Consider the following 24903-nt stretch of genomic DNA (forward strand, 5'->3'; position numbering starts at 1 on the left):
GCTCTACCACTTGAACCACAGCGCCACTTCCGGCTTTTTTTTCTTGGCTTATGTGGTGCTGAGGAATCGAACTCAGGGCCTCATGCATGCAAGGCAAGTGCTCACTCTACCACTGAGCCACCTTCCCAGCCCAGCACTGATTTTTAAAAAAAATAATTTTTATTATTTTTCAGTGTATAACATTGTCATTAAGTACATTCACATTGTTATGCATCCATAACTACTATCCATCTTCAGAACAATAACTTTTATTTCCCCCCTCGTTCCCTATAAACTTTTTCTAAGCAAATAATTTATTTTAGTATTACAGGTTTAAAGGAAGTGGATTTATACAATAATTTGGCCTTTTCTGTCTGATTTATTTCACATGGCTTATCTTCAAGGTTCATTCATTTGTAGCAGGTGACAGGATTTCTTTTAAATTCTAAAACTGAATAGTATTCTATAACATGTATATACCAATTTACTTTATCATTAATTTGGTAGTAGACATTTGGGTTGTTTCCACCTTTTGGCTGTTGCATATATAAAGGAGTTTTAATTTCTGCCCATCCTGACAAATACTTGTTTGCTAGGCTATTTTTTTAAATATATATATTTATCTATTTATTGTCAATCATGGGGCTTGAACTCAGGGCCTGGGCGCTGTCCCTGAGCTTTTTCATTCAAGGCTAGCACTCTACCACATTGAGTCAGTGCCACTTTAAGTTTTCTGGTGGTTAATGGAGATCAGATTCTCTTCATGGACTTTTCTGCCTAGGCTGGTCTCCTGAGTAGCTATGATTATTGCTGTGAGCCACTGGTGCCTGGATTGTTTTAATTTTTTTCCAGGCCCATGCCTTGTCCCTGAGCCTTTGTTCTGAAGACTAGTGCTCTACCTTTTCAGCTATAGCTCTACTTCTGGCTTTTTTGGTAGCTAATTGGAAATAAGACTCTTAAACATTTTCCTGCTGGGCTGGTTTTGAACTAGGACCCTCAGTTCTCAACCTCCTGAATAGTATTACAGCGTGAGCCACTGGTATCCGGCTGTTTTATTTATTTAACACAAACCATCTTTGTGGATATGAAGTAGTATTTTAATTGTGTTTTTCACTTACATTTCCCCATTGATTAGGGATATTGAGCATAATTTTTTTCATGGCTACTTGTATAATATTAGGAAAATTTGAAGAATCTCTTGACAGGTGGGGAGCCCTGCAGCTTTCCAATAGTGCTGCAGGGAGGTAGGGGCAGGGCACTTCAGGGGTGTGCTCCTTGGAGGCTGGCAGTTGGGGGACAAGGCCCAGATTGGGGGGAAAGACCTTGCCCATCTGAAGAACCAGAGTCCAGTTCCCTCCTTTTGGGTTCCTCCCACAACAAGTCTCCCTTTGGTTCCTCTCACTCCTGTCTGTGTCTCTATTGGTGGAATAGTAGCAGTTCCCCTTTGCTAGTTCTTCAACAGCTCCCTTTTCCCCTCTCTTTAATTTGAAACAACAATCAGTAAAAATCTCTTGCAAATGGGAAAAATTCATTTAGAAATTATTCTTAATATTTATATGCTCTATATCTTTGCTTTAATTGTAGATTTGTGTCAGACAAAAGGCCATTTAAAAGCACAAGGTTTATTGCATTACATAGTATTTACTTTAGATATTTCATTGAAAAATATCAGTGTATGAATGTTTAAAATAATGTAAATGAATCCCTAATCTTAATGTTTCATGGTTACCAAGAATCATACAGTGTTCTGAGATAGGTTCCCACTGTATAATCCAGCCTGGCCTGCAATGTTTGATCTCAACAAAGAATTAGAATCACCTTTTCTTTTTTCTGTTTTCTTTTTCTTTCTCTTTCTTTCTTTCTTTGTTTTTCTTTCTCTCTTTCTCTCTCTTTCTTCCTCTCTCTTTCTTTTTTTTGGGGGGGGGGGGATGTCCAGTCATGGGGCCTGAACTCTGGGCCTGGGCACTGTCCCTCAGCTCTTCAGCTTAAGGCTAGCATTCTACCACTTGAGCCACAGCGCCACTTCCGACTTTTTTTCTTTTTGCTTATGTGGTGCTGAGGAATCAAACCCAGGGCCTCATGCATGCAAGGCAAGCGCTCTACCACTGAGCCACCTTCCCAGCCCCTCTCTTTCTTTCTTTCTTTCAAATTTTCTGTGCTAGAGAATCAAACTCAGCTATACTTTACCACTCTGCAGCCCAGAGTTATACTTTTTGTTTTTAATTTTTTTTTTGAGATAGTCTTGGCTTATACTCCCTAGTGCTTGAGTTTACAGGCAAGTGCCACCTTGCTTAACTTTAGAGTCACATTCCTAATTAGGACTTTTTCCTGAGGCATTATTATAATGGCCACTTTTTTTTGATTTTTTGTCAGTCATGGGGCTTGAACTTGGCTTGGGTGCTGTCCCTCAGCTCTTCAGCTCAAGGCTAGCACTCTATCACTTGAGCCACAGTGCCTCTTACAGTTTTCTGAGTGGTTTATTGGAGATAAAAGTCCTGCCCTGGGTGGCTTTGAACTACAATCCTTAGATCTCAGCCTCCTGTGTAGCTAGGATTACAGGCATGAGCCACTGGCTAATGGCCACATTATTGGGAAATACTTTTATTTTCAACTTCTGTAGGATCTAGGCCATTTTGTCTAAATGTTTGCGAGTCCATAGTTTTCTGAATTAATCCTTTTCTTTTAATACTTTATTAACTATGTCTAGTAATAACTAATTTGCATTTTGACCTGATCTGCTCCAAGAATGTAAATTTATCAGTATGCTATTTTCTCCCTTCCCTATTATTTCAAGCAGTTTTACAAAATATCTCTTCATTATATAACTTGTGCCACCATTTTTCTAGCTTCACACAGTGGTTTCTTTACTACTTTTCTACTGTTCTGTGTTTCTTATCATCTACTATCCGGTATCAAAGCTGCATTGATTTTAGATTTTGTTATGATGGCACCTCACTTTTAGCACTAATTTTTATATCAGTAATTATGCAACCAAACCATACCAAAATTTAATGGTTTAAAAATAACAGCTGGGTGCTGGTGGCTCACCCCTGTAATCCTAGCTACTTAGGAAGCTGAGATCTGAGGACCACGCTTCAAAGCCAACCTGGTCAAGGAAGTCCATGAGACTCTTAAATCATTTAACCACCAGAAAACCGGAAGTGGCGCTGTAGTTCAAGTGGTAGAGCACTATCCTTGAGCTGAAGAGCTCAGGGACATTGTCCTGGTCCAGAGTTCAAGCCCCCATGACCAACTGCGCCCCCTTCCCCCACTCCAAAAAAAAGTTTTAGTCTGGATATGTAGCTCCGTGGTAGTGTGCTTGTCTGGCATATACAAATCCCTATGTTTGATCTGCAGCACCACAAAGGGAAAAATATGTATTCTCACTGATGTTTCTGCATGTCACATTGGGGTTTGGGTCTTAGCCAATCTAGGCCATGCTTTTAAGCTTCAAATTGGATAGAGAGCGCTCTTCCGTATGTTTCTCATCCTCTAGACCAGGAAACCAGCCAGGGCATGTTTTTATACTGATAGAGAAAACACTTGAGGAGAAGCTGAGTTGCATAAGCACATTTTAAACATTTCCTTGGCTAAAGCAAGTCAAGAGTTTATAGAAGTCAGGTTTAGATAAGTGTGTTTGCCTTCTAATTGATATGACTTTACAGATCTAACAGTTTAGTTTGAGAAGGCTGATCAAAACATAGCACAAAGCTACTGTAATCAAAACTATAGTACTGGGGCTGGGAAGTTGGCTCAGTGGTAGAGCGCTTGCCTTGCATGCCTGAGGCCCTGGGTTCGATTCCTCAGCACCACATAAGCAAAAAGAAAAAAGCCGGAAGTGGCGCTGTGGCTCAAGTGGTAGAGCGCTAGCCTTTAGCTGAAGAGCTGAGGGACAGCACCCAGGCCCAGAGTTCAAGCCCCACGACCGGACCAAAAAAAAAAAAAACAAAAAAAAAAAACTATAGTACTGGTATAAAACAGATAGACCAATGGAATGAAATAGAGAGCCTAGAAATAAACTGCATATAGGGTCAAGTGTTCTGTGACACAAGGTCCAAAATACTCAAAGATTAGTTTCCTTGACAAATGGTGTTGGATTAGTCAGGTGTTAGGATAGTCAAGTGAAAAAGAATGAAGTTGACTTCTTACCATGTATGAATAAAAACTAATTGAAAATTATTAAGATTTAAAAGTATTATATATACAGCTATAAATCTAGAAGAAAATAGCAAAATATTTAATGACATTGTGCTGCACAGGCAGCAAAACAAAAAATAGACAAATGGGATATCAATCTTTAAAACTTTCATTCATCAAAATATATAATAAACAAAGTGAGAAAAGCAGTTCACACAATGAGATTTTCTACTAATAGAAGTAAACCAAAAAGACAGATACTGTATAATTCCATTTGAGATACATAAAGTAGTTAAAGTCATAGAAATAGAAAGCAGGTGTTGAGAATATGGAGAAAAGGATAAGTTATTGTTTAAAGTATATAGAATTCTGAATTTTTAGATGAAATGTATAGTTGATAACAATGAATATCCTTAACAGTATACTTATAAATGGTTATGGTGGTAGATTTTGTGTTTTTATGTTATTCTGAACTATACGCCAGACTTTTTCTTTTTAACCATTTATCTTTTTTTTTAATGATTGAATTCAGGGCCTTGCACTAGCTAAGGCAGGAGCTCTACCATTTAAGTCACATCCCCAGCCCATTTTGCTTTTGTTATTGCTCGGATAAGGCTTTTTTCTTGCCCAGATTATCTGGACCACAAGCTTCCTATTTATGTCTTTCGTAGCTGGGATGATAGGTATTTGCTATGGCACTCATCTTTTTATTGGATGAGGTAGGAGTCTCATGAAATTTTGCCCAGGTTGGTCTTGAATTGCCATTCTGATCTCAACTTCCTGAGTCACTAGGATTACAGATATGAATCAGCACACCTGACTTTTTTTTTTTTTAAAAGCGAGGAGGTGGAAAATTGGGAATAACTCAATTTTACACAGATGACTAAAAGTTTCAGTTTCTCTTAAGGAATTGATAATTTGGCAGAGAGTTAAAAGAACTTTGTGAGAGAAGTTGGCACAAGGGTGTGACAAAAGGGAGTTCTTTGTCAATTAAGTATCTCTGTTTAGAGAGTTTGGCAAGGATCAAATTCTAAAGGTCTAATAACTGCTATGCTAAGATATTTTTGGGTTTAGTCTGGAAGGCATTGAGGAATTACATGAGTTTTGAGCTTTCCAGCTATGTGATCACAATTTTTAGAAAAATCACTGACAGCAGTTCAAAGCAAGGAGATAACTCACTTATAGCACATACCTATAGTGGTAGCACAGGTGAATGAGGTAGAAGAACCTCAAATTATGGGCTGCATAGTAAGATGGTGAATAAAAACAAAAGACAGGGCTGGGAAGGTGGCTCAGTGGTAGAGTGCTTGCCTTGCATGCATGAGGCCCTGGTTCGATTCCTCAGCATGACATAAGCCAAAAAAAAAGCCGGAAGTGGCGCTGTGGCTCAAGTGGCTCAAGTGGCAGAGCTCTGGCCTTGAGCTGAAGAGCTGAGGGACAGCACCCAGACCTAGAGTTCAAGTTACATGATTGACAAAAAAAAAAAAAAAAAGACTAGTAAGAGACGAGGTAGAAGTAGTAAGTGATTTGCTTCTTGCTCTCACTTGATATTTTTCACTCAAGGCTGGTGCTCTACTTTGGTGGTTAATTGGTGGTTAGTTGGAGATAAGTGTCTCACAGACATTTCTGCTTGGACTAGTTTTGAACTGTGATCCTTGGACCTCAACATCTAAAGAAGCTGGGATTTCAGGCTTGAACCACCAGCACTCAACTCCAACACAGGAACTGTTTTTGTTTGTTTTTTAATTGGTTTGTAGATGCACTTAATTTTGGTTATAGCACTTACTGTAACTGGAATATGACAATTTTATGCCTAGCATAGTACTGTGTGCTTAGTCCAAAATATTTGTTGAATACATAACTCTTTTTTTTTGGGGGGGGGGTCCGGTCACGGTGCCTGAACTCTGGGCCTGGGCGCTGTCCCTCAGCTCTTCAGCTCACTTCAGCTCAAGGCTAGAGCTCTACCACTTGAGCCACTTGAGCCAGAGCGCCACTTCCAGCTTTTTTTTTGGCTTATGTCATGCTGAGGAATCGAACCCAGGGCCTCATGCATGCAAGGCAAGCGCTCTACCACTGATAACGCTTACTTTTTACTTAAGTGATTTAGTATACATTATAGTGCATATAAATTTGAATATATAACGTTTTTAGTACAATTTTTTAATATGCCTTTTTGTTTTTGAGTGTTTAGATTTTGGTTTGTATTCAGCATATTGTTTGTTTTGCAATACAAGGATCATACCATTATTGGGAAATACTAGATAGCGGTACTACTGGATAGAAATAAAATTGAGTTTATTACTTTTTTCCTGGTGGCACTTTGATTTAAATTCATTAAGTACAGAAGTGTTTGAATTGCATTAAATTAAATGATTGATTGAATATAGCCCAATTTCACTAATTGTTATTTTTGAAAAATAATGAAGAAAGTATATTTCTTTTTTTTTTTTTTTTTGTCGGTCATGGGGCTTGAACTCTGGGCCTGGGCGCTGTCCCTCAGCTCTTCAGCTCAAGGCGAGCGCTCTACCACTTGAGCTACAGCGCCACTTCCAGTTTTCTAGTGGTTTATTGGAGATAGGAGTCTCACAGTCTCTCCTGCCCGGGCTGGCTTTGAACCTCGATTCTCAGATCTCAGCCTCCTGAGTAGCTAGGATTACAGGCGTGAGCCACCGGCGCCTGGCAGAAAGTATATTTCTTATAGAGAAGGAAAATAGATAAAATAAAAATGATGACCACTATTGCCATTTTAAACTTAAATTTAAAAAGAAATTTTGGCAATGCTAGGTATTGAATCCAGGGCTTGTTTTTGTGTTTTTTTTGTTTTTATTTTATTTATTTTTTTGTACACATGCTATGTAAGCACTCTACCATTGAGTTAAATTCCAAGACTCCAATCTGAAGTTTTTTTTTTATAGATAAAAAACTTTTTTCTCTAAAAATTGAGATCAGCAGGGCGCTGGTGGTTCATGCTTGTAATCCTAGCTACTCAAGAGGCTGAAATCTGAGGATGGTGCTTCAAAGCCAGCCTGTGAGACTCTTATCTCCAATAAACCACTCGGAAAACCTGAAATGGCGCTGTGGCTCAAGTGGTAGAGCTCTAGCCTTGAGCTGAAGAGCTGAGGGACAGCACCCAGGCCCAGAGTTCAAGCCACATGACTGACCGACCCCCCCTTCCCCCCCCCCAAATTGAGATCATACTATTGTTACTTCCCCCCTTACAAAGGCTATTTTTGTGGTTAAAAACTGTATATGTGAGTGTGTATACTAACTTGTTTAACTTGTCCATTTGTTTGCAACTCCTTACTATAAACAGTGCTGTGAAGAGCATTCTTTTGGGCAAATCTTTATTCATAGCCATGATTTTCTTTTTTCTTCAGATGAATTTCTGGGCTAAAGAAAGTATGCATTTTGGTGTATAAACTTCTTAATAAAGAAAATCAAGATAACTTATTTTTGCTAATCATCACTAAAATGTAACTTTTTCTTCTTTATTAGTGAACACTTGTCCTGCTCTTTCACCTTTTTCTTGCATGGAGACAGTAATGTTTGTACCAGTGTGGAAATTAATCAACATCAACCTGTATACCTTCTCAGTGAAGAGCATATCACCCTTGCTCAACAGTCTAATAGCCCATTTCAAGGTAGATAATTTCATTATCCATTATCTAGGTATTTGATCGCTTATTGTTGTTTCAAGAAGAACCTTATCAAGTTGGTAATTTTACATTACCCATTAGAATATTATGTCAAAAATAAGTTTGTACAAGAGTTATTAATTTAAGGATCCTTGAACATGACTGCTTACATTTTAATCTTTTCTGTGTTCTGCTAAGTAGCTTATTGCCAATATTTTCTGTTTTAATATTTTTAGAGTTATCTTGTATATCAGACCATATAAACCATGTGTAAGATTGTAACACAGGAGACCAAATATCATTTTATACCATGGAATTAGTTGAACTATAAAGAATATGTTTTAGATTTCTGGCTTGTATTCAAATATGTTCTTTTAAATTTAAACCTTTCATTTTTCATATTTTATGTGGCAGTATATTGTATGTATTTAGATTTACATAGTTTTTCCTTTTAATTTTTTTTTTTTTGGTATTACTAGGATTTCAATTCAACTTGGAGCTCTACTACTTGAGCTATTCCCTCAATATATCTACACAGTTTTTCTGCATGTTGCTTTTCCTTAGGTTGCGTCAAAAGAAATTAAGGATACATAGGGCACACATCCCCAGTTCAAATTGAATTCAAGTTTATTTCTGACTTTGGAATAGATACTTTTAATTTTTTATAATCTTAGTGTGTTGTATTTTGTCTTCACCATAATAAGTTGTTATAAATGGACTTTCTCTAAAAATGATCATTAATGGATATCCTTTCCTTTATTACACTTGTATAATTACGTGAAACATTGTTCAATGTTTTCTTCTTTGTTGTAACACTCTTCAGTTACTTACTTGATGTCTGCTTTGGATTTCTAGTTATCTTAAGCCCATTTGGACTAAATGGAACTCTCACAGGACAGGCATTCAAGATGTCTGATTCAGCTACAAAAAAGTTGATTGGTGAATGGAAACAGTTCTATCCTATCTCTTGTTGCTCAAAGGAAATGTCTGAAGAAAAGCAGGAAGATATGGATTGGGAAGATGATTCTTTAGCTGCAGTAGAAGTTCTTGTTGGTATGAATTCTTGTTCTTAATCCTAAGGGGGAAAATAGGCAACTGTATGTATTAGCTTTTCCTGAATAGTAAAAACCAATACTCCATGGGCTTTCAACACTGAACATTTATTTCTTGTTTATTTCTTGGTCATATTACCTAAATGCAGATTGTTATCTGTGATTGGCTCCATGTGATTTGGTTCATTCTGCAATCTAGGTTAAAGGAGTTCCCAGTATCTGGGACATACTCTTCTTTTGAAAACAGAATAATAATATAGGGACCAAGTCTTAACCATGTAAGTGTATTTAAAGCTTCTGCTGGGATGAGGATGTCTGTTAAACCTGCTCACATTACATTAGACAAAACTACACGGCAAAGGTAAAGTCATCGGGATAGGAAAAGATTCTGTCTAAAAGGAAGCATGCTAAGGGTAAGATAAAAATAATTGTATGGGTTAATATTTGGAGGCTGCAAAGTTGATAGCCTCCAGAATTTGAATTTGAATATATAGTTAGTCCATTCCTGTAACAGAAAATGTTCCTAAGGAACATTGAGGTTTTAGTATGCTCTATTTAGGTCAGCTCTTTTCAGATTAGATTTATTCTGTATGTGTTAACATTCAAGGATCTAAGTTAACAGGGTGACTCATATCTAGGACATGCTAATCTCTTAGCAGAAGACAGCAGTAAGTGAGGCTGACCCTGCAAGTACATTTAAATCTCCTGTTAGGATGTGGGATATATTTACTGTTTTTACTTATATTCCAGAAAAAGTTACATGATCAAGCTTGACAGAAGGGTGAGAAACACACACACACACATACACACATACCACTTTAGGAAATCTTTGAAGCATATGGAATGTATAATTAAGCAGATACTTGGGGGTTAGAATCTACAATATTATAAGGACTCTAATGAAAATGTTATGTATAAAGATTGCCTCATTTGAGTGTGTGTGTGTGTGTGTGTGTATGTGTGCGTGTGCATGTGCGTGTGTATGTGTGCGTGTGTGCGTAGACAGGATTTCTTTGTGTAGTCCAGGATAGCATTGAAATTAACTATATAGCCTATACCATCTTTGAACTTGTGAACCTCTGCTAAGCCAGATGAGTGCTAGAATTACAACTATATGCTGCTATGCTTGGTCAAAAAAAGATTATCAGCCAGGTGCTGGTGGCCCATTGCCTGTAATCCTAGCTACTCAAAAGGCTGAGATACAAAGGTAGTGGTTCAAAGCCAGCCCAGGCGGAAAAGTCCATAAGACTCTTTAGTTAACTACCACCAACAAAAGCCAGAAGTAGAGCTATGGCTCAAGTGGTAGAACATCAGCCTTGAGTACAAAAGCTCAAAGGATAGCACCAGGCCCTGAGTTCAAGCCCAAGGATTGGCAAAACAAAAAAACACCCCCCACCCCCCAAAAAAGAACTGCCAGTATCCAGTTAATAACATCATTGCTAAAACATTGTGACCTAAACAGAACAAACACATTTACTACACTCTCCCCCTCCCCCGTACCCCCTCTCCCCCCAGGAACTTGAATTCAGGGCCTGGATGCTATCTCTTTTGCTGAAGGCTAACACTACCACTTTGAGCCACAGCTCCACTTCTAGTTTTCTGGTAGTTAACTGGAGATAAGATTCTCATGGACTTTCTTGGCAAGATTGGTTTTGAACTGTGACCCTCAGATCTTAGTCTCCTGAGTCACTAGGATTACAAGTGTAAGCCACCATTGCCCAGCCTTTACTGGCTTTTAAAATAGGGACATGTAACGAAGAAAAACAGAAGATAGTCTCTAATTGTAGTGCATAGATTGCCCTTGTTAAATTTATAAATTTTTTAAAAAGCAAAAAAAATATTAAGAAAAACAACTCTAAATATGCATAGTCAGAGAACTGAAAAGAGAAAGCTGCTTTATAAGTTTCTCATCAAAGTAACCACTACTAACAGGTTGTTTTGTGTGTGTGTGTGTGTGTGTGTGTGTGTGTGTGTGTGTGTGTGTGTGTGTGTGTGTGTGTGTGTGTGTGTGTGTGTGTTGTGTTGTGTTGTGTGGCTTGAACTCTGGGTCCCTCAGCTCTTTAGCTCAAGGCTAGCGTTCTACCACTTGAGCCACAGTACCACTTCCAGTTTTCTGGTGTTTTATTGGAGATGAAGAGTCTCACAGACTTTGTTGCCCAGACTGGCTTTGAACCACAATCCTTAGATCTTAGCCTCCTGAGTAGCTAGGATTATAGGCGTGAGCCACCAGCACCCTGCTTGTTGTGGTTTTTGAAAGAAGGAAGGAAGGAAGGAAGGAAGAATGGGGAGGGAGGGAAATGGTATGCCAAAGGGACATATTACATTTTATTTTTCCTTTATGGTTAGGTTTTTGTTTTATGGCGTGTGTGTGTGTGTGTGTGTGTGTGTGTGTGTGTGTGTGTGTGTGTGTGTGTGTGTGTGTGTGTGTGTGTGTAAAGTTTTGTTTATGGGTGTGTGTGTGTGTGTGTTGAGATAAAGTTTTGGTGTGTGTGTGTTGAGATAAAGTTTTGCTAGATGGCCAAGGCTGGCTTCAAACTGATAATCCTCCTGTTTCATCTTTCCAAGTGTTGGGATTATAGGCATTCACCACACTTGATAGTATTTTTATTTCCTTATTAATTTTCAAGCAGTAAGTTTATTTGAAAGGTGAAAGGATAGCTATAAACAAGTAGAAAACAAGTATAAGCTGACTCCCCAAGTGGGGAGAATAAATATCTTCCTGTTATACCATAAGGGCAATGGATTTTTTTTCTTTTTCTATTTTTTTTCACTTGGCACAAATATTTTATTATTTAGACTGACATTTGCTTCTCAGTTTTAGATAATTATTTATACAGATGTGAAAATGGGAGATAACATTGCTTAGAAAATCTGTTACAAATTGTCATCTTGAAGAAAAAATGTTTTTAGCCCATCTCTTTATAAATCTTTAAATGAAACTAATTTCATTATAGTCATAATAACAATTTTTCTGTTTTTTTCCCTCTTTCAGCTGGTGTTCGAATGATCTATCCAGCATGCTTTGTTCTAGTCCCTCAGTCAGACATTCCTACTCCTAGCTCTGTGGGATCCTCTCACTGTTCAGCTTCTTGCTTGGGTGTCCACCAAGTGCCTGCTTCCACACGAGATCCTGCTATGTCTTCAGTTACTCTTACACCACCTACATCGCCTGAGGAAGTCCAAACAGGTATTAGACTAACCTGTTTTACCTCTGGTGACTGTCTGAGCACATAGGCACTTAAAAATAATTTATTTTGAAATAGTTTAAAAGTTACTGAAAAGTTTTGAAAAGTTGCAAGTATAATACAAAAAACTCCCTTTTCTAAATTTCTTAACATTTGTTGTATCAGCTTCTGTGTATTTGTTCATTATTACTGGCCTTTTTCTGAACCATTTGAGAAGCTACAGCCATGATTCCTACAATCAGTATGTTGCCCAAAACTTTGCCCAGTCTGGTACACATATGTACATATATGTGTGTGTGTGTGTGTGCTAGGAATTCAGCTCAGCATGTTTTCAAGTACTCTACCTCTGCTATACCCCTTGGCCTCTAAAATTTGTATTTATTCCCATGTCATGATATCAATATTTAAACATTATCATTCAATTTACATTGCCTGTTCAGATTTTTTGCTTTCTGTATTTAAAATAATAGCATTGGGTTTTTTAGTTTGTTCTTTTGCCTCAAGGTATATATAGGCTTACCAGGTAGATAGATAGAGCAAGTAGTACACAAATTAGAAAAAAAAAACAAAACCCTACATAACGTTAGTTTAAACCTACTTTTATTCTCCTGCAGCTTATTCTCTTTTGTTTGTTTTCAGTTGATCCTCAGTCTGCCCAGAAGTGGGTCAAATTTTCTTCAGTATCTGATGGCTTCAGTACTGATAGTACTAGCCACCATGGTGGGAAAATACCCAGAAAATTAGCAAATCATGTGGTCGATAGAGTATGGCAAGAATGCAATATGAACAGAGCACAGAACAAGTATGTATTTTTATTTTGAAGATTAAAAATTACATGCTGATAACGAATAGTCATTTATCTTTAATTCAAAATAATTATAATTTCAAATTAAATTTAATGTAATTTCAAGTTGAAGGTAATTTACAAATTCTAAATAATTTTATAATTTTAAATTTTAGGAGGAAGTATTCTGCTTCATCAGGTGGCCTATGCGAAGAAGAGATAGCTAATAAGGTAGCATCTTGGGATTTTGTTGAAGTCACACAAAGAACAAGTTGCAGTTGTTTGAGGTAGTTTTTTTGTTTGTTGATTGATATCAGCATATTTTTGTGTGTTAAACTTATAATACTAAATATTTAAGGTTCATTTTATTTGGAATAATTTACACGCACCTAATGAGGGTGATTTTAGAAGTCAAAAAAGGGGGAAATAATGGTGTACCTAGTATCAGTAATGTAAAAGGCATGTATACTTTTTTTTTAGTCAGTCATTGGGCTTGAACTCTGGGCCTGGGTGCTGTCCTTGAGCTCTTCACCTCAAGGCAAGCACTCTACCACTTGAGCTATAGTGCCACTTCCGGTTTTCTGGTTGTTTATTGCAGATGAGTCTCTCGGACTTTACTGCCCAGGCTGGCTTTGACCTGCAATCCTCAGATCTCAGCCTCCTGAGTAGCTAGGATTACAGGTGTGAACCACTGGTGCCTGGCACATGTATACTTTTTTTTCCTTTTAAAATTTTTGTATGTAGTGGGGCGCTGGTGGCTCACGCCTGTAATCCTAGCTATTCAGGAGGCTGAGATCTGAGGATCATTGTTCAAAGCCAGCCCGGGCAGGAAAGGCCGGGAAACTCTTATCGCCAATAAACCACCAGAAAACCAGAAGTGGCGCCGTAGCTCAAGTGGTAGAGCACTTGCTTTGAGCTGAAGAGCTGAGGGACAACGCTCAGGCCCAGAGTTCAAGCCCCACGACCCACCAAAAAAAAAAAGAAAATTTGCATGTATACTTCTAACTGTTCTTTTTTGTTTTGAGAAAGAATCTTGCTAAATAGCTCAGGCTAGCATTAAACCCAAAATCCTGTTTCAGCCTCTTGAGTGTTTGCATTACCCAGCTCTCACAATTTTCTTCAGAAAACCATACTTCAGCTGAAACTACACCCAAGAAAATTATCTCAAGTAATTTCTTTTTTTTTTTTTTTAAGTACTGGGGATCAAACCCAGGAAGTTGTACCCAGGAACTTCTAGGTAAATTTCTGAAATAAAATTACAAAATAAGATTATAAAATATGATTGTAAATTGCACTGCCAAATGAACTTTCTAATGGATGCATTGGAATTGTTTAGATAATTGTATGTATGTATGTACACACACTCTCTCTCTCTCTCTCTCTCTCTCTCTCTCTCTCTCTCTCTCTCTCTCTCTCTCTCTCTTTCCTTTTATTTTCTGGTATTGAGGTATGAACTCAGGGGTATTACTATTGCTGGTCTGCTTGTTCACAGCTGGTGCTTTACCACTTGAGCCATGGCCCTGTCTGCTTCTTTGCTGGTTATTTGGAGATGGAGTCTTGAGGACTTTGACTGGTTTCAAATTGTAAGCCTCCTGGTCTCAGCTTTCTGAGTGTCTAGGATTGCAAACATGAGTCACGTGTGACCAGATCTTGTGGACTTTTGATGAGATTTGCTTTTCAGAGGCTTTATTACTCTATTACCAAGTTTATTATTTTACTATATAGATTAAGAAGTAGATTGGATGCTTTTAAAGTCACAAACAATACTGGCATTGACATCTCTAAACCAGTACTTAGAACTGAATGAATGTCTACCTTCTCTTTGCTATAGAATTGAGCAAAAGGAATAGAATGGTGAAAGTTACAGTCAAAGTCTTCCCCCTCTTTTTCTTTTTTTTTTGGGGGGGGGGATCCAGTCGTGGGGCCTGAACTCTGGGCCTGGGCGCTGTCCCTCAGCTCTTCAGCTCAAGGCTAGCACGCTACCACTTGGCATAGCACCACTTCTGGCTTTTTTTTTCCTGCTTATGTGGTGCTGAGGAATCGAACCCAAGGCAAGCTTGCAAGGAAAGTGCTCTACCACACTAAGCCACCTTCCCACCCCCCCCTTTTTCTTTTGCACACATGTGTGTAAGTGCATGCACGTGTGTGCGTGTGTGCACGTGCCAGGGCTTGACTCAGGTCCTGGGTACTGTCCCTGAACTTCTTTGTTTTGTTATTGTTGGCTATGGGCTTGAACTCAGATCCTGGATGCTGTCCCTAGGCTTTTTAACTCAAGTCTAGCATTCTATCACTTTGTGCCTCAGCACCACTTCCAGTTTTCTGGTGGTTAATTAGAGATAAGAGCCTCACCAACTTTCCTTCCTTCTAGTTTTTCTTTTCTTTCTTTTTTTTTTGGGTCCGGTTGTGGGGTCTGTACTCTGGGCCTGGGCGCTGTCCCTCAGCTCTTCAGCTCAAGGCTAGTGCTCTACCACTTGAGCCACAGCACCACTTCCGGCTTTTTTCTTTTTGCTTATGTGGTGCTGAGGAATATAGGTGTGAGCCACCAATGCCCTTTGCCTAATTGTTTTGCTCAAGGGTGGCCCTCTACTAGTTGAGCCACACAACTCCCCTTTTGGATTCTGGATGGTTAATTGGAGGTAAGAGTCTTGTAAACTTTTCTGCCCTGGCTGGATTTGAACTATGCTCTTCAGATCTCAGCCTCTTAAGTTGATAGAATTTCTGGCTTGAGCCATGGGTGCCTGGCTTTTTTTTCCCTTTCCTTTCCTTTCCTTTTTCTTTTTCTTTTTTTTTTTTTGGTCTGTTGTGGGGCTTGACCTCAGGCCCTGGGAGCTGTCCCTGAACCTCTTGGTGCTCAAGGCTAGTGCACTACCACTTGAGCCACAGCGCCACTTCCAGTTTTTGAGTGGTTAATTGGAGTTAAGAGTCTCACAGACTTTCCTGCTCGGGCTGGCTTTGAACTGTGATCTTCAGATCTTAGCCTCCTGAGTAGCTAGGATTACAGGCATCAGCTCACTGGTGCCCAGCCTACCTACTTTTTTTTTTTCTGTCTTCCTCCCCCCCCCCCCCCCCCGCCCCTAGTCCTGGGCACTGTCCCTGAGCTTCTTTTGCTCAAGGCTAGCACTCTACCACTTGAGTCACAGTGCCACTTCTGGCTTTTTCTGTTTATGTGTTACTGTGGAATTGAACCGAGGGCTTGCTAGGCAAGCACTCCACTAAGCTACATTGCTTGCCCCACTAGATACTTCTTAAGAGTACAAAATAGTTAACTTCAGCTAGGCAGTGATGGCTCATGTCTGTACTCCTAGCTACTCAGAAGGCTAAGATCTGAAGATCATGATTCAAAGCCAGCCTAGGCAGGGAAGTCCATGAAACTATCTTCAATTAACTACTCAAAAGCCCAATGTGGTAGAGGATTAGCCTTGAGCAAAAAATGTAAGAGACAGTGCCTAGCTCTTGATTTTAAGCCCCAGTACTGGCACAAGATAATAATGATAATAATAAATGATTAGCACCCATTCTTGAGCATAATGTATTTGATAGCAGGGTTTGGTAACTTATACTCAGTTGGCCAAATGTATTGCAATTCTTGTTTTGTATAGCCTGGGAACTAAAAAAAAGATTTTTACTTTTCTGTGTGTATATGTGTGGTGCTGGTCCTGGAGCTTGAATGCAGGGGTTAAGTACTGTCACTGAACTTGGTTGCTGAAGGCTAGTGTTCTACCACTTGGGCTACACCTCACCTCTGGCCTTTTGGTACTTACTTGAAGATAAGTATCTTATGGGCTTTTCTTCCCGGCTGGCTTCAAACCAGGATCCTCAGATCTCAGCCTTTTGAATAACTTAGGTATATATATATATATATATATATATATATATATATATATATATATATATATATATATATAGGTATGAGCCACTACATTTTTCAAAAGTTGACCTAGCCAGGCTGTTGGTGTCTCACACCTATAATCCTAACTACTCATGAGGCTGAAATTTTAGAATTGTGAAGTCAGTGGGGCAGAAGAGTCCATGAAACTTTCATTTCCAATTGGCCAACAAAAAGCCTGAAGCGGGGCTGGGAAGGTGGCTCAGTGGTAGAGCGCTTGCCTTGCATGCCTGAGGCCCTGGGTTCAATTCCTCAGCACCACATAAGTAAAAAGAAAAAAAGCCAGAAGTGGTGCTGTGGCTCAAGTGGTAGAGTGCTAGCCTTGAGTTGAAGAGCTGTGGGACAGCGCCCAGGCCCAGAGTTCAGGCCCCATAACCGGACCCCCCAAAAAAAAAAAAAAAAAAAAAAAAGCCTGAAGCGAAGCTGTTCCTTAGGGAAACTGGCACTGGTAGTTCTCATCTGTAATTTTAGCTACTCAGGAGGTTGAGATGTAAGGGTCAAGATTCAGAGCCAGCCCAGGCAGGAAAGTCGTTGAGAATCTTAACTCCAATTAACCACCAGATATGTGGAAGTGGAGCTGTGGCTCAATGTGGTAGATTCTAGCTTTGTACATAAAAGGTCAAAGACAACACCCAGGCCCTGATTTCAAGCCCCAGGACCAGCAAAAGACAAAAAACTCCCAGACCCTACACAAACAAACAAACAAAAATGACTAGTGGTAAAGATTATTTTTTGATACATGAAAACTATATGAAATTCAAATTTTTTAGTATCTGTAAATAAGCATAACCATATCATTTACATAAAGTTAAATGCAGTCTATGTTGGGTCCTTAAAGATTCCATTGTGGCAGTAACATAAAGTATACTTAATATAAACCAAGATGGCTATAATGTCATTAAGTCATATACTATTATGGAACTGTTGTATTTGTATTTCATCATTGAAACATTGTTATACTGCATGTGACTATAGCTGGGACATAGAGGTCATGGCCACCAATGCTTGCAATATTACTCTCTTGTCCATGACCTAAATAATTTCCTAATTCCTTGTCTTAAGATCACTAGAATGCTTAAATAAAATTAGACTTCTCTTTCCCTAAAATGTCATTGTTATTAAGCAGCTCTTCCTTTTAGATTCCTAACCCAAACTTTTACTTTATTCTCTTTGACAAGATGTGTGGATTTTAAGTAGTTTGCCTAAAATGACTTTAGGACAAGGTACTCAGTGTGTTAGTAGGGTAGGTTTAAGTTCTTTGTGTGTGCATGCACGTGTGCCTGTGTGTCTGTATGTCTGTGTACATACGCACACATTCTGGTGCTGGAACTTGAACTGGCAGCCTGAGTTTTGTCTCTGAGCTTTTTCACTCAAGGCTAGTGTTATACCACTTGAGCCACAGCTGTACTTCTGGCATTTTGATGATAAATTGATGATAAGACTCATAAACTTTTCTGCCCAGGATGGCTTCAAACCATAATCCTTAGAACTCAGCCTCCTGAGTAGGGCTAGGATTACAGATGGGAGCTACTGGCTCCCAGCTTAAATTCTTGTTGGTTTTTTTTTTTGTTTTGTTTTGTTTTTGTTGGTCGTGGGGCTTGAACTCTGGGCCTGGGCGCTGTCCCTCAGCTCTTCAGCTCAAGGCGAGCGCTCTACCACTTGAGCTACAGTGCCACTTCCAGTTTTCTGGTGGTTTATTGGAGATAGGAGTCTCACAGTCTCTCCTGCCCGGGCTGGCTTTGAACCGCGATCCTTAGATCTCAGCCTCCTGAGTAGCTAGGATTACAGGCGTGAGCCACCAGTGCCCGGCTAAATTCTTGTTTTTTAAGCTAAACATTTTTGTTTCCAGAAATTCTTAGGCCTATATATAGTTACTAAAATTTCATATAACATTCATATGACTTTCTTTGGCCATTTTGTCCCTCTAGTGAATATAATGTTTGTAATTATTTATCTTCTTTTCAGAAGACTTACCACTGTGTTTTGTCCTTCACTCCATTTGGTTCCTTATTTAACTCTGAAATGAGGGTGAGGTAAACGTTGAGCCACTATATATATATATATATATATCCTCTTCTGCTATGGAACATAGGAGGTAGCATATATACTATGTCATTTGTCCTATAGTTTGCTCTCAAATCTATCCTTACCCTTTTCTTGCTTTGTTCTATATTACAGGGAGTTAAAAGTCTCAGGCTCTCTTACTTTCAAGATTTGTCTAATGGGAAGTACTAAGAAGATTAGAGGGAGAGTGTGTTTGCTTTGAATACAATGTAAATGTGTGAAGAAGTAACAATGGGCCCCTCCTCGCCGTATAACTATTATAAGCAAACAAAAAATTTAAATCTAGCCAGGCACTGGTGGCTCTGGCCTGTAATCCTAGCTACTCAGGAGCTGAGATCTGAAGATCGCAGTTCAAAGCCAGCCAGGGCAGGAAAATCTGTGAGACTCATCTCCAATAAACCACCAAAAAACCGAATTGGCGCTGTGGCTCAAGTGGTAGAGTTCTTGCCTTGATCTAGGGACAGTGCCCAGGCGGAGTTCAAGCCCCACAACTGCAAAAAAATAAATAAAAGATTGGATGGAGAAAAGTAGCATTTCCACATTACTCTTTAAAGCCAACTTGAACAGCAGCTCCTTTCTGTTACATTAACAGCTACTTTCTCTGTGGCCTCAGTTACTTCTTAGCAGGTCCCTGTTACAGTTGTAAGCACATTCCAAACCTCGGAACATGGTAACACAAATTCATTTATTATCCTTTTTGTCTATGAATTCACAGGGTCTCCCTACTTTTACTAGTTTCCTTGTTGCCTCATTTTTATTGTTTTGTGTAACTGATTCTCTATAGCCAAATTTTCCTCTAGGTGAAAGACAAGACTGGATCCTGAGGATCATAGGGCTTTACACATGTTATCTAAATCTGTCATTGAGCTGTAGTTCTAACCCCTCATATAGAAGATTTTAAAGGACATCTTAAATATAATTTCACTCCTATAGTGTTTTTGTGTGCCAATTCTAAAAAGTGTCAGTGTTTTTTTTCTTTCTTTGTAATACTAGGGATGGAACCCAGAGCTTGTCAGGCAGTGTTCTACCACTAAGCTATCACTGTTTTCTTTTTTGGGCAGTGGGAAACAGTCATGGGACTTGAACTCTGGGCCTGGGCACTGTCCTTGGGCTCTTTAGCCCAAGGCTAGCACTCTACCACTTGAGCTACAATGTCACTTCCGATTTTTCGGAGATAGGAGTCTCACGGACTGTGCTGCTCAAGCCGGCTTTGAACTGTTAACCTTCAGATCTCAGCCGCCTTAGTAGGGAAGATTACAGGCGTGAGCCATTGGCACCTGACAAGCTATCATTGTTTTCTTACCTAATTTTGATTCCACTATTATACCTAATAAAATGAGCATTAATTATTTGTTTCATGAGATGCTTTTCTAATTTGTCTTAGAAGGTATACTTACCTGTACTTAGAAAGTATACATAATTGGGTTTTTTAATTCTTTTAAGTCTCTTCTGTAGTTGCCTGTCCTCTTTTCATGACATTGAAAATCAATGGGTCATTTATCTCATATAAATTGTCCCGTGTTCTGAATTTCTCATTAAACTTGTTATGTTTCTTAACGTTGTTCTTTTAGTGTTATTTAACCTTTTCTCTTATCTTTTGTATTTATGTAAATAGCAGGTAGATTCTGGAATTGTACTATCAAATTCTAGCTGTGTTAGAAACTACTAGTATTATTTAAAGTAGCTGGATTTATAAAAATTTGATGTACAATTATACTAGCTATATTTCAAGTGTTCAAGAGCCACCTACAGAACATTTTCATCATTGTAGAAAGTTCTTTTGAACATTGCTGATCTAGAGGTGTGATGAGATTCTAGTTTAGAACTTTGGGAAAGAATATGTTATAGATGTTTTATTATTTTGTGTATCACATTAGAAGAGACACTATTTGCTTCCATTTCTAATTACGTTAAGATTGACCCTTACATGGTATAGATTTTGTTGATTATGAGTAAAAACAGTTTTTCATCTTCTGTTGAAATCTGGTATCTTAAAACTTCTTGCTTTCTATTAACTAAAAACCTTTCGTCAAATGTTAAATAGAGGCAGGCATTAGTGGCTCATGCCTGTGATCCTAGCTATGCAAGAAGCTGAGATCTGAGGATTGCTGTTCAAAGCTAGCCCAGACAGGAAAGTCCATGGGGGGGTCTTACTTCCAATTAACCACCCAAAAGCCACAAGTCGAACTTTGGCTCAAAATGGTAGCGTACTAGACTTGAGCATAAAAGCTATTCAGTTATTCATCATTAAGTATGATAGTATAATTGTTCATGCATGTTCTTATCAGATTGAGCAATTCTCTTGCTGTTAAGAAATTTTATTTAAATCTTGCATGTTTTTCTGTTTATTAAGATATATTTTTCTTGGGGCTGGGAAGGTGGCTCAGTGGTAGAGTGCTTGCCTTGCATGCATGAGGTCCAGGGTTCGATTCCTTAGCACCACAAACAGAAAAAACCAGAAGTGGTGCTGTGGCTCAAGTGGTAGAGCACTAGCCTTGAGCTGAAGAGCTGAGGGACAGTGCCCAGGCCCAGAGTTCAGGCCCCACGGCCGGCAAAAAAAAAAATAAAGATATATTTTTCTCATATCACTGTAATGAATATATATTTGGGGGGGGGAGTCGATCATGGGGCTTGAACTCAGGGCCTCGATGCTGTCACTGAGTTCTTTTGCTCAAGGCTAGTTTTCTGTCACTTTGAGCCACCATACCACTTCTGGTTTTGTGGTGGTTAATTGGAAATGAGAGTCTTACGAAGTTTCCTGTCCAGCTGAATCTCAATCCTCAGATCTTAGCCTCTTGAGTAGCTAGGATTATGGGTGTGAGCCACCAGTGCCTAGCATAAATTATCTTTTTTAAAATTATTTTATTTATTTATTTATTTTTCCGGTAGTGGGGCCTGAACTCTAGGCCTGGGCGCTGTCCTTCAGCTCTTCAGCTCAAAGCTAGCGCTCTACCACTTGAGGTTTTTTTTTTTTTTTTTGGTCGGTTGTGGGCCTGAACTCTGGGCCTGGGCACTGTCCCTCAGCTCTTCAGTTCAAGGTTAGCCCTCTACCACTTGAGCCACAGCGCCACTTCCAGCTTTTTCTGCTTATGTGGTGCTGAAGAATCGAACCCAAGGCCTCAGGCATGCAAGGCAAGCACTCTACCACTGAGCCACCTTCCCAGCCCTAGCATAAATTATCTTGTGTGAATTGTTCTGCATACTCTTATGCTTTTTCCCCAAAACCTATTTTTAGGATTACACATGAAAAACTGATTATTTGAAATGTCTAAGCATTAACTGGAATACTTTGTATAATATTGACATCAATCTTTTAACTTTGCAGGCACAAAAATCCCAAACCAAGAAATGCTGGACAACAAGGACAGGCACCATCTTGTCAGCAACAAGTACTTCCTAAGCACAAGACCAATGAGAAGCAAGAAAAGAGTGAAAAGCCACAGAAACGCCCCTTGACTCCTTTTCACCATCGTGTATCTATTAGTGATGATGTTGGCATGGACACAGATTCAGCCAGCCAAAGACTTGTGATTTCTGCACCAGACAGTCAAGTGAGATTTTCAAACATCCGAACTAATGATGTAGCAAAGACTCCTCAGATGCATGCCACTGAAATGGCAAATTCACCTCAACCACCCCCACTTAGTCCTCACCCATGTGATGTAGTTGATGAAGGCGTGACTAAAACACCTTCAACTCCTCAGAGTCAACATTTTTATCAAATGCCAACACCGGATCCCTTGGTTCCTACTAAACCAATGGAAGATAGGATAGACAGTTTGTCCCAGTCTTTCCCACCTCAGTTCCAGGAAGCTGTAGAACCTACGGTATATGTTGGTACAGCAGTAAACTTGGAAGAAGATGAAGCTAATATAGCCTGGAAGTATTACAAAGTCCCAAAGAAAAAAGATGTAGAGTTTTTACCACCTCAACTTCCAAGTGATAAATTCAAGGATGATCCAGTTGGACCTTTTGGACAGGAAAGTGTAACATCAGTTACAGAGTATGTATTTTTTTTAATAGTCACTACTATAAGTTAAGTGGAAGTGATATAAGTTCTTAATCCTAGAACTCCAAATTGGTGACAGGGTAGGATTTACAAGAATAAATTCTTTGAGTTTTAAATTTGCATAATTTCTTTACTGTGTTTTATCCTCAAGGAACCTCTTTACACAATATTTAGCCGCAAAGAAAAGGGGGAAAGAATAATATATTTATGTGTCCATCAGCCAACCTAAGAATTTTGTGTACAGATAGAACTCTCATCTATTTTCCTTCCACTGTTCTGAATTTGGCTCTTATCTGTACATATTCTTATATATATATAGCTCTAGTTAATTCTTTTCTGGTGTTTCCTTATTGTGACTGTACATACCATAATTTGTCTACTCTTTTTAAGATGGATATCTTGGTTATTTTCTATTGTTCACAGTAACAAAGGTTGTAGCAAAGAATTTTTTTATGCATACATTTTCTGTACTTACATAAGAATTTTTATAGGAAATACATTTAAAATTTGCTGGGCAATATAGTATGCCCATTTTTGCTACTTGTTCGCCAGTTTTTGTACAGCTTTACCCTTCATGATCCAACACAGTCAGAATGGCTGTTGCTCTTCATTTTTACCAATACTTAGTATTATGAAGCCTTTTCATTTGGCTGCATGCAAAATGTCATATTATTGTCTTGGGAGTGGCAGCACTAAAGTTTGAACTCAGGGCCTTTTGCTTTATAGTCAGGCGCTGTACCCCTTTTTTATTTTGCCTTATTTTCAGATAGGGTCTCATTCTTTTTCCTAGTGATTACATAGGAGCCTTCCAAGTAGCTAGGAATACAGGTGTGTGTCATCGTTCCTGGCTTTTAAAAAATTATATAGAATTTACTACCTTCTTATACTATGTTACAGTGTGAGTCAATTGCTTTCTATGCCAATTTTTCCAGCTTTCTGTCATTTTATTTCTATAGATACCTCAGTTAATACTACTTTCTTTAACCAATGGCTTCACTTTAATTTTGCCCTTCTTGTTGGGCTAAATAACCTTTAACTTCCTCAGAGTGACATTGTGAGAAATAAATTTATTATGAAGTGACTGGGTTTTTGTCCTTAAACTTGGATTGGTAATTTGACTGTATTGGATCCTCAGTTGTATAATTTTCCCTTGGAACTCTTAGGCATTGCTTTATTGTTTTTGAGTAGCTTCTGATTAAATATGAATTAAAAGTCTTATTATTGCTCACTTTTTAAGAAGTGATCTTGCCCAGGCATGGTAATGAACACCTGTAATCCCAGTACTCAGAAGACAGAAGTGGGAAGATTGTGAATTTGAGGTTAGCCGTAGCCATGTCGGGACCCTGTCTCATTTTTTTTTTTAAATTGTAATCTGTTGTCTCCATGAGGCTTTTCAAGTCTGTAGCTTTAATTGTACTATTTTTCTTCCCTGTTTTGGTAATAAGGATTGAACCCAGGTTATTCCATGTGCTAGGCAAGCACTTTAGCTTTAAAAGTTTGAAAATTTTAAAGACTACTTGTAGATATGTCTTTTTTGTTATTGTTTTCTTATCCTTGTGCTGAGCACTTGAAGGGCTCATTCATTTGAATTCTCTGTTCTGCCATTTGGAAATTTTTTTTTTGAACAATACTATTTATATACTTTCCATTATCTTTGAAATGTTTAGTGTTCAGATGATAAGCTTCTAAGGTTTTTGTTTTGTTTTTATTGTTTTTAAGATGTTGGCTTCAAACTTGTCTTCCTGCTTCAGTTTCCTGAGTAGTTGGGGTTATGGTACGTGCTGCTATGCCAGCCTCTGATTTTTTTTGTTTGTTTTTTTTTAAAATTATTATTATAAGGGTGATAAACAAGAAGGATTATATCCTCTGGTGTTTTTTTTTTTTTTTTTTTTTGAAGTCCTACCATGCATTGGTTCACCCTTGTAAGACTAGCTACTCACAAGCCTGTGATCTGAGTATCACGGTTTGAAGCCAGCCTGGGCAGGAAAGTCCATGAGACTCTTTTTTTTTTTGGGTCCGGTCGTAGGGCCTGAACTCTGGGCCTGGGCACTGTCCCTCAGCTCTTCAGTTCAAGGCTAGCACTCTACCACTTGAGCCACAGCGCCACTTTCGGCTTTTTTTCTTTTTGCTTCTGTGGTGCTGAGGAATCGAACCCAGGGCCTCATGTATGCA

At 38.8% G+C, this 24903-nt stretch overlaps 1 protein-coding gene across 2 annotated transcripts in view; it reads left to right on the plus strand.

The window, feature by feature from the left end:
* The window catches only part of Med13 (mediator complex subunit 13), a 104239-nt gene that overhangs the window by 17513 nt on the left and 61823 nt on the right, over positions 1-24903 (plus strand). For both annotated transcript variants that reach the window (XM_070027070.1, XM_070027071.1), the window contains exons 4-9: positions 7612-7757; positions 8607-8804; positions 11796-11990; positions 12628-12790; positions 12949-13059; positions 22048-22725. In XM_070027070.1, the coding sequence (XP_069883171.1) occupies positions 7612-7757; positions 8607-8804; positions 11796-11990; positions 12628-12790; positions 12949-13059; positions 22048-22725 (1491 nt within the window). The remainder of the gene's footprint in view (positions 1-7611; positions 7758-8606; positions 8805-11795; positions 11991-12627; positions 12791-12948; positions 13060-22047; positions 22726-24903) is intronic.

Source organism: Dipodomys merriami, unplaced genomic scaffold (genome assembly GCF_024711535.1).
Source record: "Dipodomys merriami isolate MVZ:Mamm:240054 unplaced genomic scaffold, mDipMer1.0.p SCAF_19, whole genome shotgun sequence".
Lineage (NCBI taxonomy): Eukaryota > Metazoa > Chordata > Mammalia > Rodentia > Heteromyidae > Dipodomys > Dipodomys merriami.